This window comes from Equus przewalskii, chromosome 13, assembly GCF_037783145.1.
Source record: "Equus przewalskii isolate Varuska chromosome 13, EquPr2, whole genome shotgun sequence".
In the NCBI taxonomy this organism is placed as follows: Eukaryota; Metazoa; Chordata; class Mammalia; order Perissodactyla; family Equidae; genus Equus; species Equus przewalskii.
Window position 1 is genome coordinate 38131671 of NC_091843.1, and position 15000 is coordinate 38146670.

A 15000-nucleotide genomic window follows, 5' to 3' on the forward strand; every position below is an offset into this window, starting at 1 on the left:
GATATGACCATGCAACTGACTAAAAGAAAAAATCAATTTTAATGAACAGGACCCGGCACAGCTCCAGTGCAGCCATGTGGTCCCGGCTTCATGCGTGTTGGTGGCAGTGGCTGCCCCTTCTTGCTTTGTAGGCCTCTCACGAGGTGGACTCTGGACTCTGGCCGCTGACAGGATGTGGTTATGGAGTGGGTGAAGCTGTCCTCGTTGCATCTTTCGTCCTCTTCGTTGCTTCTTGGTTTCCTGTTTGCTTCTCATGTTTTGTGTGTGCCCTTCCTCTGGAAGTCTTCAGTGCTCGTAAGAAGGTAATTGGGCCAAAGAATTTGATCTAGGAAAGTTTTTTCAAGAGATTCTCTCTCAGTAGTTCTGGGCATCATATGAAAAAACCCAACTGGACTCTTTCCTTAATATTTATAAGTTTTTTAGTAGGAAAGGGATTTTAAAGATCTAGGACATAATTACCGTTTATATTCATATTAGGTCCTCATGCTTGGAAGCAAACATAAAAATCAAAGCAAAAGCTGCTTATTGCTTTGGTCCACCTTGGATTCTTACAGTACATTCTAGTCCTTGCTAGTCTGTGAAAATTGCTCCTACTTTATTTACGTAGAGCTTTCAGGCATATTTGATTTATTATTTTATGTATTTGTAATCATTGAATTTGGGGACTGGAAGGGATTTGCGTTGTTATTAACATTCCTGTTATTCCCCCAAATAGTAAATGAAAAGAAAGTGTAAAAATAAAAGCATGACATGGCTCTGCCAGCTGAGTGCTCCTCCACAAGAAGTAATTATGGCCATATTGATGTGTATTTTGTTACCGTATAATTGCTCTCACCTGATAATTTTGCCCCGGAGGGCTCTGATTTTAAAAGATGGGTACCAGGGAACCCTGGTTGTGCATCTCCTCTACCCACCCCTGTCCCCTGCCAACAAAAGTGGGCCCTTTCAAAGGTTCATTGAGATCAAGAGGCCATTAATTTTTATCACTGACTGGAGGTCCGGAGAGGGTCCTCCAGGGTCCTGGTTCCCAGAGCGTGATCACATGGCCTGGCCTTTGTTCTCAGGGAGCTCACCGCCAAAGGGAAAGATGTTTAATTATTTAATAAAGGGAAGATGTAGCAAGCTGGCAATGTGTCTCTTCAGGAGGGAGGGAGGGGCAGGCACACAGACTAGCTGGTTCCAGTCATGGTTCATAATGATGACACATGTCCTTAACAGGTGGCTTGAGGGCTTTTACTGATGAAGGTAGAAGGGTCATCCTGCAAATTGGCTCTTGTCTCTGGGGTGGCATCCATGGGTCAGTGTGGCTCCTTCAGACATAGTGTCATTGCTCGGCCTTCCAGCTAGTGTGGACAGATTGTCATGGTGCCAATAACCAGCAACAGTAGCTACAGAGCTCCCTAGTCCCAGAGCAAAGGGCAGACTGAGCAGTGCCGTGATGGGGGTTTGGGAGATGCTGGGCAAAGCTGACAGGTGACTCTTGTTGTGTGTCTGTGGCTGCACCTGGGCTCAGGCTTCATCGCCTTTTGCCTGAGGTGAGAAATGTTATCATAAAGACTGCTGCTCGTGCTCGTTGCACATGGTGGCTCCTCTGCCTGCAGTGGCCTGTCCCACTCCCCTGCATGTTCCTTGCCTGGAAAACTCCTTGTCCGTCTCAACCCACTCTTCCTTAGGAAAGTCTGCACTGGTTCTCTGGAATAGAGGGTGCCTTTCTCCTCTGTGTTCCCATAGCTATTATATATATATATAATGACTACATTACCGGGTAATATTATGTTTAATCTGCTTACGTTGCTGTTTCTTGTCCCCTAGCCAGACTGTGGGCTTCCTGAGGGTAAGGGCCGAGAGTTACTCATACCTGTTTTCTCGCCCAAGGGCAGGCATACAGCCAATGTTCCAGAAGTGATTATTGTGCTTATGTGGAATGAACTTAACTGCTGTCGTTGGTTTCACTTGGGCTCCTTCTAATCTGTCCCACACCCAGTGAGCCCAGCACGCTTCCGAAAATACCAGTTTGATGGCATCAACCTCCAAGGAGGCCCTCCAGTGGCTCCTCAGTGCCTGTATTTTAAGTCTGGATGTCTCAGACATCTTCCTTTCCAGCTTCAACTTAGCTTTGTCTCTGGGTGCCCCAGGCCCTAAATGAGTGTGGCCACATTGCAGAAATGCCCCTGGAAGGGAGCAGCACAGCCAGGTGCTCATGGTGGGGACTCACACATGGCTCCTCCAGTAGTGGTAGCTGAACTACTGTCGGGGGACTCACGGTGCCTTTGGGATGAGGACAGTTTTCTTTTTGCTTCTCGGGGCTCTCCATCTTGTCACACGACATAAGTTCCTCATCTACCTGTCCAAAGGGCCAGGTGAGCGAGTTCCCATGTGTGGAGCCTGGCTGAATTGCTTTGTGGTCATCCTTCTCAGTCTCCTGAGTCCACCATGCCTCTCTTTCTGGCAGTGCTGGGGGTGAGAGACTGAGTTATAGCCATCACAGAGTTGCATAAATGCTTGTTGGGCGAGAGGAGAGGTAGCTTGTCTCTGTGATCTGGTGTTCATCAGACCCAGCAGCCTTTGGGAGGATTGTTGTACCCTCATGGAGCCCTGTTCATAGCAATGACGGTACTTCAGAGAGGGATCACCTACCCTTCTCCGTGGAAGCCTTGCTGGGGATTATAGAGGTAAATTGTGGCTCGGGAATTGCCTCCTCTGGTTACTTCTTACCGCGGGGGAAATGTAAATTCAGAAATTGTAAATTTAAAATGAGCATTCTCAGATCCTGACTGTGACACTATTGTCTTGAATGGACAAAAAAAACCTTGACCAGATTCATCGGGCGCTTTGATGAGGAGCATCTGCTATGTAAGTGGTCCAGGGCCAAAACCGCAGAATGCAGGCAGGGTGGCTGCTAGCACACTTCTGGGGACACAGTGAAGCAAGTCTTTATTGCTACCCTTCCCAGATTTTTCTTACAAGAGAAGAGGCTGAATGGCAGGGCTGGGAGGAACTGGAGCAGGCCTAGCTGTGCAGCTAATGAAAATTTCATGCAAAGTCTGTAGCTGTAGGTTCCCAGAGAGATGGCTGGTGCCAAAGCCACCACTCCTCCATGCCATGCCTTGATGTCGGTGTTGGATGCTTCACTTTGAACTGGGCCCTGGAGAGTGCTGGTGGCAGACAGGTGTGAGTGCTCAGTCCAGAGCACACAAAGGCAGAGGACTCCTGAGGCTGCTGTCATGAGGCTGGTGGCCATGCTTCTGAAGCCCAGAGAGCCAGCTGGGGTAGGGATGGATCAGGAAGTCAGGGTCTCCTGCCTGCTTTCCTGGGGCCGGTGTGTGACAGATAGACTTACTGTCCAGTCTCACAAAGACCTTGTGAAGCAGGTGTCTCCATCCTCCACTTCACAGATGGGAAGCTGAAGCTTCAGACACACCGAGGGTCACGGCAGTGGTGGGGAGGGCTCTTGGGAGGCCTCTGGTCTGTGAGCTCATCTCCCGTCCCTTGGTGTCTCCTGCTGGCATCTTCATGGGGCAGCCCCCAAGTCCTCTCCCCAGGGTCTCCAGTCTTCACATTCCTCACTGCTCCTCCCTTTATATGGTGCCACTGAGGCAGTGTTGTGTGTGGGTTAGAGCATGGTCTTTGGAGTCAGGCAAAACTGAGTTCAAATCCCCCTCCTATTTCTTCCTAGCTGTGTGACCTTGGGTAGTGATTTCATCTTCCAAGCTTCAGTTTCCCCAACTATATCAGAGAGGAGCGGACTGTGCCTGTCTCAGAGGGTTACTGTAAAGATTCAGTGAAATAAAACACAGTCAGGGCTTAGCACAATGCCTGGAATATTTTGACCATTCAAAAACAGTACCTGCTATTATTACTATATGATTAATAGTAATGTTGCTATTACTTTGAGTTTTTGATTTGATTTCAACTTGATACAGGTCCTGAATCTTGCATCAGATTTTGGCTCAGCTGTGGTGAGCCAAGTCATGAGGTCTGCTTGTTCCTCGAGTGAGTCAGGGCATTACAAGAGGTGGGGCAAGGATGTTGGGCAGATGTCCACCTGTCTGCCTCCTGTGCAGCTTGGTCGATCCCTCCAAGACCTTCCAGTATCACCTCTGCTGGTCCCGGTTCCAGTGACTGCCCCACTTGAAGTCACTCGAAGAGAGCTGCCCATTTTATCCTCTTCAGAAACCTCCAGGTCACAGAACCTGCAGTTTTGAGTCAAAGGGGAATTAACTGGGGAGTTTCAGCCCAAGATACTGGCATAAAAGAGCAGCAAAGCTTGCATCGTTCTCTTTATTCATTCAGTAGATGCTTATCGAGGACCTATTGCAAAATGGCACTGTGCTGGGCCCGGGAGTTTGGGTGAAGATGTCCTGCCCTGGCCTTGGCAACTGCCATCTGTGTGGTTGAGTTGCAGGAGAGCATCCAGCTGCTGCAGGGTGGGTGGTCAGTGCTCTGTTGCAGGCAGCACGGGGGACTCCAGACAACACAGCAGAGATGCCTCATGTGTGGCTGGATTGGGGACGTGGAGGGCTGCCATGAGGAGCACGTCTAAACTGGGATTTCGTAGAGCGGTAAATGTTAAGAAAGGGCGAGGTGAGTGCTTCAGGCAGAGAAGGAGCAGCATGTGGAGAGTTTCAGAGGCAGAGAGAGTGTGGGTTGTTGGAGGGCTAAGTCGTCACTCATTCACAGCTAGAATGGAGTGTGTGAGCTGGGCTGTGGCCACAGGCAGACTGGAAGGCTCAGCAGGGGCTGTACCTTGCTGGGTCCTGTGAGCTGCTACTGAGCTTGGCCTTGGGAGCAACTCGAGTAGATTAAGCAGGGGAGTGATGTGACCAGATCGTCCCTTCAGAAGGTCTCCATAGGAGCAATGTGGAGAAGAGCCTGGGCAGGGCTGGAGGGAGGCAGAGGCTGGTTAGGGCGTGTGGCAGTGACCTGAGAGGAAGCTGTGGAGGCCTAAACTGAGAGAGAGAGACTGTGTGGATGCAGAGAAGTGGGAGATGGGAGAGACCCAGGAGTGAGTACAGAGAGGGCCTGGTCATTGCCTGAGTGGCTGAGGAAAGGAGGAGGGAGGAGTTGAGTGTGGGACCTGGGTTCTTGCCTGGGCACCGGGGTAGACTGAGCTCGGGCTGCCTCAAGGGGCAGACCTGAGAGTGTTGGAGACGACTCTGGAAAGCTCCAGAAGCTGGGGGAGAAGGCCTCTGATGGGCTGCACCTGGTTTGCTATTTGTAGTTCTCTTGTGTTGTGCTATTTGCTATTTGTGGTGCCATTACCTGATCACCTCCCAGTGCCATTCCTTCAGGCACCTCTGTGATTGAGTTAGCATGTGGCTTCCTTTAGCCAACAGAGGCTACATAAGAATCATCTAGTGAGCTTTAAAAATTTCCATTGTGGAGGCCACAACCCAGACACTGATTCAGCCTCTCCTGGGTGAGGCACCTGTGTTTGGAAAGCTCCACAGTGACCCCAGTGGTCGGCCAGTGATGAGAACCACTGCTTTCCCCAATCCCTGTGGTCAGCACTTCCCATAAAGGATGGGTGGGGAGGAGGGGGCGAGGTGATAGTTAACAGCTGGTGTCATATACTCTAAAAGGTAGCATCTGGATGTTTATGGAGGCCTGCCAGCTTAGGGGATGGCAGAAGTGGTATTCTCAGAAAGGTGGTGGGACCTAATTAATTTGGTGATACTAGGACAAGGCTGGGCCTTGGGCCAGTATAATTTGCATTATCTGTGAAAGAAGGATTTACATGCCACAGGATGGCAAGGGCCTTGTTTGGTTTGCCAATGAGATGGAACCTTTCAGGGTTCCTCTGTCTGTTTTTTACATGGAAATTAATGATTATGCAGAAATTTTGCCCATTCAGAGCAGGCCCATTTACCTTATCAGGATATAGTTAATTGTAATTGAACCTTTACTTATATTTATATGATATGTTATACCTAACAATCGTTCAAAACACCTCACTGGATGCACAAAACAGATCTATCTTATAAGTATTATCTTTTTTAACAGACAGCGTTACTAAATCTTAGCGAGTAGGGGCCTGACCTTTAAACAGAGACGTGCCTGCTACTCAGTTTTCACATTTCATTGAATTTTTTTTCTAAGCCACTCTTCATACATAAGACTAATAAAATTGCATGCATTTAAAATATTTCATAATTATTTTTCCCAGGTGCAATTGGTCTCCCTTCACTTGGGTCTACTTGATTTTGGAGCTGTTCTAGAATAACGATGTAGGTCACTAGAGCACTTAGATTTCTCCTCATTTCAGTCATTCACCCGATAACCAGACGTTCTTTCCTGTAAACTTAGTTTCTGATGGCACTTTCTCAAGGGAATGATGGTGGGTGACTTAAGGGAAAATATCTGCCTATGACCTTTCTAATGTTATGATAATTTGAACATTTAATGTAATTATCAAAAATGTTTACATTCTTTCCTATTGTTTGATGTGATTCTTTTATTTTTTCTCATTCATAATGCTTTCGTACTCAGGAAGTTGAGGTAGGTTTTTGACTTTTCAACTGTATGTAGACGTAGCATCGAAGTAGTTGCCAAATAAAATGTAAATTTCATTTGAAATCCTAAATCTCAGTGGTAAATATTTGTTTTAGTTCAGTGAACCAGCACTGCACACATTTATTTTTCATTGGTATATCCAGGGGATGCAATTTATCAAATGCATATAAACAGTCCATTTGCTGCTTTATCTTTTCTCATTAGTTACAGTACAAGTATGATTGTCAGTTATTATCTGTGTTTTGCTGGTGGGTTATTTATTGAAAGAGCAGAGCAACTGACATTGTTATTTTCTAAATCATTTTGTCTAAGGCCTGCAGGACTTTATACCAAATGTCAGACCAATTTATCAAAGAATCACTCTATTCAGGAAGAAAGTGATTTAGAGTGTGTGTGTAAAAATACACCCACCTGTCCTTACACACACACCAGTGACAATTGCGGGAATTGTACAGGGATACAGAGATGTTAAGCTGGAACAGTTTACTTATATTTTATACAATTGGCCGGGACTTACTGCGTGCTGTTGAGTGATGCCTTGGGGAATATGCAGGTGAGTAAGACCCATCCCTACTCGGAAGTAGCCTGGGCCCAGGCGTGTGGGGTGATCTGTTCACATGGAAGCATACTAATGCACATAGCTCCCAGTCCCTGGTGCACAGGGTTCTCATGAGTGGGGTCTGTGGAGGGAAGGCTGGGTGGGTCAAGTCACTGCCCAAGCTCGGCCAGTTGGTTGAGCACGTCATTCAGAGACCTCTTGATGGGTGGAGCTCTTCACCAGGGATGGGCAGGGCAGGCCTGATTGAGAAGAGACTGACGGCACCTTGCTCGCCCAGAGATATGACTGGAAACAGCTCAGACATGAGGTGGTTGTCTGGGAAGGTAGTTCCTTTCCCAAGAAATGGAATGTTTTGTACCTCCCAACAACTTGATCAGTAGGGATCTCCACTGCACACCAATTAATATTATAGCCAAAGGTCATGTTATACATCTGATGCATTTATATAATATCATCTGGAAATCTCACTTTTCCAGTGACTTCTGTTATCATTTTGGAGACACACTGTCCACCTGCCAGCCAGCTCTCCTTCCTATTCTCCCTAGTCAAGTGGTGTGAAAATTAACTGAACTAGTTTGTCCTGAATCCTTTTGAGAGTGGCCCGCCTATAGTCCCTTAATTGATCTCTTTGTGAGGACTTGGGGTTTGGTAAGGTAGGCTCTTCCTCTACCAGGATCTATCGACCTGGCTTTAGTCCACCTGACCTTGCAGGGCAGTACTTCTCCCTTTTGTATTTATCCGCAGTGGGTCCTCAAATGACCCCAAAGAGGCTGCCTGCCCTCACTTCACCTTACTTCCATCTGTACATGTTCTCTGTTGCTCACTCCTGGTTGAGACGAATGTGGCTCCCATTTATTTTCTAGGCTGGTAATTTGCATTATCTCAGGTAATCTTCAGATGAAACTGCAGGGTGCAAACAACTTAGCTAAAATATGTGTAAAGGAGAAATGATCTGTTTAATGTGAGCTAAATGTCCTTGATCTGTAGTATCTGAAGCTGTAGGTAGATAAATTACATCATCATCTTCATAAGTGGGAGTAAAGTAGTTGGGTTTCAAAAATGATCTCCATTTGGTTCTGCCACCCCATCTCTTCCTCAGGAGTCTGTTTTGACGTTCTTTGGAGTTGAAATAAGCATCTCTCAAAAAGCAAATTCCTAGGAATATTTGAGCTAAATAGCATCAGTCATTTTGGGACCTTGGGAGAGTGGAAGAAAAATTCAGGTTCCCACTCAAAATGGGCTGGAACCATGGACTTTCCAATTGGTTGTGATCTTCCATGATGAAGAGAATCAGTCAAATTGTAGTAGGAATATTTTTGTATCATTTCATATTAGGGAGACTTAAAGATTTCTTTGGATGACACATTATTGAGCAGAATGTTCTTTGGCATATGTGTATATATATGTGCATATATATTTTATTAACATTTATAAATATTATATATTTACTAATATCTATTATGTATAATAACATGTGTGTTATGTATGTATATATTTTAAACAGATTTCCTTTCCCATGAATGCTTATCAAAACAACATCTCTAAAGTAGTTGAAAACCCAGAGTTAAATTCCTTTGCATCCACTGGGTGCCAATAATTTCACAGGATCCAGTGTTATGTTAGCAGGATATTTAATTAGTGAGATAAATGGAGAAATGTGGTTTTATTAATATTGATCAGCTGTGGAGGATTAAAAAAATAATAATTGGAGCCGTGATTGTTCCCAGTCTCTGATTCGTCCTCTACAACCAGCACCACCCCCTCTTCCTCATCCTAAATGTGTAATGATTTGTCACTTCCTTACTTTATGCTGACTTTTTATGCTTTCTTACTATGACTTTATGCTGCCCTGGGATGTTTCAGATTTTGGACATAAGTAAATATGTTCGAGTTTGAGGCTGTTTAAATTTATAGTTTATTCCAGATTTTAACAGTCCCTAAAGAGTTGGGTTATTTTCACTTACAAAGTACGAGTGAAATGGAACCAGCCTTTCCTTGTATGGTTAGAATTTAGAAGACGCTTCTCTCCTTGTCCAGTAGAGGCCTGACGTAATTATACCATGCAGTGGAGTTCGTAAAATATACATGTGTAGTAACACTGCTATCCTTCATTCTTCAACCTGTATAATGCACTAATAGGAGTTATTGAATTTAATAAATGACTATATTTAGATATGCTTCTTTCTATTTTGGTTTATGTTTAAAAAATTAACCATTGCTGGGGTCCTTGTAAATCCATTTTAAAAGCTTCATCACTAGATGATAAAATTACCAGTTAAGAGGTCAACTCAGACAGATACACCTCTCCTGGCAAATCTGATCTAACATAGCCAATACGCCTTTTGCCAAAGTCTAAATTTTAACAGGCTGCAGCTTCATTGGGCCAGAAGGAAGGTCAAAGATTAGGGCTCTTAAAGTCCTGCACTTTTCTGGTATTTGCGCCAGATTCTGGGGTCCATGCAGCCGACCACACTTTGATAGAATGCAGCGCTGCAGTTAGGACAGGCACTCTGCTTCCCACGGTGGGAATTATGACTGTTAGAAAACTGATAAAACTGTTGACAGCACTGTAAGTTGTGACTCTGTTTTAGGATAATGTAAAATATATGCTATGTATTTTTATTTCGATAGAATATAAGATAAAGGAAAAACTGGGCTGGTGCCCCTGGGTCTTGGGCCCTGGAGACATGACCAGCCCCGGCATTGATAGTGTTGGTTCAGGGCCACAGATAGCTGCCCTTACGTCCTCTGAGCATCCTGATTGTTCAGTTCGACTCAGGGATGAGCACGTTCTCAGGAGGTGAAGCTCTAGAAGAGGACTTCTTTTCTCTTTGGCTTTTTCCACACAGGTTTGGATGCTGCCTCTCCCGACATTCCCTCAGAGGCAAAGTGGATTGATCCATACAGCCTAGCTTCTTGGACTTTTCATGTGTGTAGGCCAGTCAGAGCTGGCTCATCAAGTGTGGAAGGGTGATCTGTGGGCTCCCTCATCTCATATTCAGACCTCACTGGAGCAATGCCTGCTGAGAAGCCCCCTCTCCCATGCTCGTTGACCATCTCCCGAACGGGCTCTGGTGGCTAGAGAGCTTCTGGGGCCCATGTGTTCACAATCTTGGCCCCAGAGGTGGGGTTTCCCTCTCACTATAGCAAAGTGGTTACACCCAAGGTTTTAGCACCTCCTGGCTCATTGGTTTTTGCTGTGGCACTCCACTTTCCTAAGGCAGGGCAAAAGCAGTCAGATACGGGGCATCATTTTCCTTCTCTGCTTAGCCTTGCTGGGCAAGGGACCATTTGAAGGACTCATTTTGCATAATGAGTTTTGACTCAAGGTGTGCTTTCACATTTTAGCAGCAATTAGGCAGTATTCTTACATTTGCAATGGGTTTCAAATATTCTAATGCAGATGTCTGCTTTTATAGGGCTTATATTTAAAACCATGATTTTCCCCCAGAAATACGTAAAAATGGCAATTATAGTTAACCTGGAAAAGTGACAAGGTCCAGAAGAATGCTTCACATTCCATCCAAGTCATAAAGTCTGTTGAAATCACAGAGGAATATTCAGTTATTGAGACTTGCTCAAACCTTACTTTGACATCAAAGAGAATGTGACATGTGAAATTAAAGCAAAGGAACTTGTCTTTGGCTCCAGTTCTTGCCTGTCAGACACACACCCTCAGATTCCAAGGACTTGCATGTGTTAGAACAGCATGTTCAAGTAGAAGATATTTCACAAGATTCCACGTTGCTGTTGGACGTGATGCCATCCTTTGTATGTGCAGAGGGCATTGATGAACCGTGGTTGGAAGGATGGACATTTCCTTACTTTTTCTCCAGTGCTGAGGATGAGTTCATCTTGGGTTCTCTCTTGTCTTGCCCTTGTGAAAGGCAGAATGTGTTGGTTACACGCTTGTGTCTCAGAGTACATTGGCCATCCAACTGAGAAATCGGGTGCTAAACTTCCCACCCACCAGCTAGCCCTTGACTTAGAATCTTCTTAACATTGGCTGCTGAGTTTCAACCACTTAGTTTGGATTAGGGTTGTATTTAAAATAATAAATAGAGAGAGATGGGGCAGAGGGATTCTTTTAAGCCTTCTCTGTGATATTTCATGGTGTGCACCTCAGAGTCTTCCTAACTAGATGGGTGAGAAGGCCGGTTATGCCATAAAATTAAAGTCAGAGCCAAAATTCCTTGGAGTTAAAAATAGTGTAATGCTGAATCCCCAGGATGCAGAGGAACCTGTTCATGTTTATTCATGCTCTAGAAAATGGAATCACTGCCCAAGAACCAATATGGTCTGATTTTACTCTAAATGCGGTTTCCTAAAATCTATTAAGGGCTTGGGTGAACGCAACAAGGATCTAATAAAGCCAAGTAATTGAACAACACAGAGGCAATAAAATTTATGGGGGATCTTGTCGGAGATCAGCCGCAGCCGGAGACAGCACGGACAGTAACGTAAACTAATTGTGGACTTTGATGCAAATGAACTTCTCTGGAAAAGAAATTGAGGCTTCATTTCGGACAGCTTTCTGAAACTGTCTGCAGCATGCAGAGTACCTACCAAAAACACGTACAGCAAAATAATTAGAGTTTATTCCGGAGGAAATTACCTGAAAACAGGCACATGCCCTAAACATGGTGTGGGGATGATGCACAAGGGTGAAGCTTTTTCATCTTTCAAACTGTTCAGTTTAGCTGACAGAGTAGGTGTGCTCAGGAACAGTGGTGGGGCTGAACACTGATGGGGAGGATAGAGAGAGAGAGTACAGTGGTTGTTTGGTAGGAAAAGGTTATTGGAAGTGGGGAAGAGCTTAATGTAACTATGAAGAAGTGAGTGACTTAGACCCTTGCAATTTCAGGGAAACAAAATGTCTTACCTTGGGGCATAAATTGATGCAAGCTACATGTAAGAAAGACATGGTTATGAATCGACCAGATTGGCCAGCTTTTGTTTTTTCATCTTTACGCACCCAGGACAAATGATATTAAGCTAAATGTATGTCTGTGGTTAATGCTAACATTTGAATGGCCCTCTGTTTTTAGGTTTTGTGAGTGTTGGAAAACTGGAACTGTGCACCACAAGTTACACTTCTCCATGTAAAAGAAATGTTGACAGTTGAATTATCAGCTGTTGCAAAAACAGAGGCTTCATCATAAGTGAGAGCAACAAGGCATCACCTGCAGTGTAATTGATAGCAAATATACCTTGCACTTAGATGGTGTCTTGGTTTATCTGTCAAAGCGGAGCAATGCTGTTTTTGTATTAGGCTGAAATGTTTTTATGATTTCCAGTGTTTAATCCATACAGTTTGAAAGACAAGAATTTGAAAAGTAAATTGACATTTTTGATCGCACGTTAATGCCTGTTTGGGGAAAGATTTCTAAGCCATTAGAGTTTTCCTTTGTGTTTTGGGAGGTGGGGGAAAGGCAGGTTTTTATGCAGTTATGTGAGAAGCTTCCTGAAGTCTGACCTTTGTTTTCTATTTTTTCCTTATATAGGATGATTATTTCAGAAACTGGAATCCCAACAAGCCCTTTGACCAAGGTAAAGGATGCAATATTCCTTGCTGTATATTCCATGGGAAATGCTGTCTCATTTTCCCTTCCTTGCATGCTGAGTTACCCTTCCCACAAAGGCCAGCTAGCTGTCTTATTTTATTGACTTTGTGGACTGAATTGACTGGGGTGATAGAAATTATTTTATCAAATTGGTTATTTGTCTGAGATTATGTCTGAGACAGATTTAAAAAAATTTTTTATTGAATTGATGAGTACAGTCATTAATTGGTTTTGTTAAAAAGCAAAACAAAACAAAAAAACCAAAATAAAGTGGTCATCACACTAACCTGGTGAATTGTGGGGCTGAATCCAGTAACTTCATTCATGGAACAGACTATGCCTGGAGATGCTGCTCAATTCACATGAGCTATAAAAATAAATCTTTCTTTCTAGAAACAGGTTAATCTCAGGAGGCTTTCAAGGGCATTGATACTTCATTTGTTAAATAACTTCTTCATGATTTCTAAATAGAAACTTGATTCAGAGTTGGCTAACTGACTGCTTGGGTTGAAGCCTGGTCCTCAGAGGGCTCTTTCCACTCACACCAGCAAGCGTAAAGCCAGTCTCCTGATGGCCAATGTAAATCAGCACCAGTGTCCTCCTGTGAGTTATTTAAGGCACAGAGAGGACCTGCCGTGAATCACATCCCTGTTCCTATTGTTCCATGCGTGGCTGTGGCTGGCTCAGACCCTGATGCTGAAAATGATGGTAGATTGTAGTTCAAGTGCATATATGCAATTAGTGCTGAAACTTGGAGGAAAAATATTACCTATCATGTCTCAAAGGTTCACATTTCTAAGAATGGGCTTCAGTTCTGTAGCTTGAGTATTTGACGTGATCATGATGGTCAACTTGACACAAAGAAATCAAGGAAGGCATTGACATGTAACATGGTAGAAGGTGCTCCTGTCTGCCCTCTTTGTCACATTAATGTGTCACTCTCTCTCTGGACTCTGGTTTTCTTATATGCAAAGTCGATATTAAAGTTTCCACATATGCATTTAGCTTATGCCTTCAAGTAGTGCAACATTTCATTCATTCATACATGCATTCAATTATTCATTCTCAAACATTTATTGAACGTCCACTGTGCACAAGCACCAAGCCAGTTACTGGGGATAAAGCAGAAAAAGCTGTGGTGCCCGCCCTGGAGGAGCTCAGAGTAGGGAGAGGGGAGATGACTCCCTCAACAGCTGCAGTGGGTTGTGTTAACGGCTGCGATGCTGGCATATATGGAGAAGCACCGAGTCTGCAGGTGGGGGACTTAGTGTGTGTGCAAGTGTCGTGGGGAGGGGGTGGCTGCCAGGGCAGGCTTTCCTTTGGAGGATCTGTCTAGGCTGTACTTATCTCAGCAGGCTCCAAGGGCCTCACTCCTTTAGCAATGACTGCATCACCGTAGTAAATCACATTAAAGCATATAAAGGCATTTGTAATTTAACTTAGCAAATTTCCATCAAAAATGGTCAAAATTTCTACAAATTTATTTTGAAAGGATATAACATCATTTCAGAAGCATACTTAGATGTAGAGCAACACATTCTCTGTGTGCCTGATGCAGGAGGCCTACTGAGAACATCCCTACCAGGCTTTTGCTTACAGAGGTACCGCAACTCATAGTGTCAGGGAACTGAACCAGAAATAGGTTCTTGTACCATAAGAATCAAATGTTGCATAAATAATTGCCAAATTTACTCTTCCCCAAGGCTTGCAAACAAATGTGAAAACTCTACCAAGGGAAGACATTTTTATTTTTACTAATACACAGTGGAAAAGGTAATACATGAAGTGGGCATCATTTGCCATTTGGGGATATAAACGATAGCTTCCCTGGATATGGGGGTTGACACGGAAACTTTGAACACCAAGACAACCATGGTATTTAAATCTGCTTAACTAGAAAGTCCAAACAGAGATTTTTTCTCTCCTGGGAATGATGGCAACTGTACCCAGCAGAGTCCCTCTTTGGCTGTCTCTTTCTGGTTCTGCAGGCATGAAAACTGGATCTGCTTGTAAATTGTCCCAGAAAACCTCAGGACTTTATGGGGTATAATTGAGGACCCTAGCTGAGAAACCCTACTTTGTATCTCAGGTGGAGCTGCTGTTGGCTATTTATATACAGAGCCATGGGGAGAGCAGGCAAGGCTGAGAATAGCCTTCACTTAAAATATCAGCCCCAGTAGATGTCATCAATTACCTTTGTGCTGCTCAATAAAAATGGGAGGTTACTATATCAGCGCTGACACCACTTGGTGAAATATAAGCCACAGGCATGGAAGATGTAGAGCATTTCATCTTCCAGAAAATAGGAGAATTGCTGAACTCCAGTGGAACTTGTCAGCTGCAGAGAGAAGTCATTTCCCCTCC

The 15000-nt window shown here is 44.3% G+C and overlaps 1 protein-coding gene across 1 annotated transcript in view; it reads left to right on the plus strand.

Moving 5' to 3' along the window:
- Positions 1-15000, plus strand: part of SPOCK1 (SPARC (osteonectin), cwcv and kazal like domains proteoglycan 1) — a 470120-nt gene that overhangs the window by 196974 nt on the left and 258146 nt on the right. Inside the window, exon 3 of the mRNA XM_008513818.2 lies at positions 12577-12622. Within this exon, the coding sequence (XP_008512040.1) occupies positions 12577-12622 (46 nt within the window). The remainder of the gene's footprint in view (positions 1-12576; positions 12623-15000) is intronic.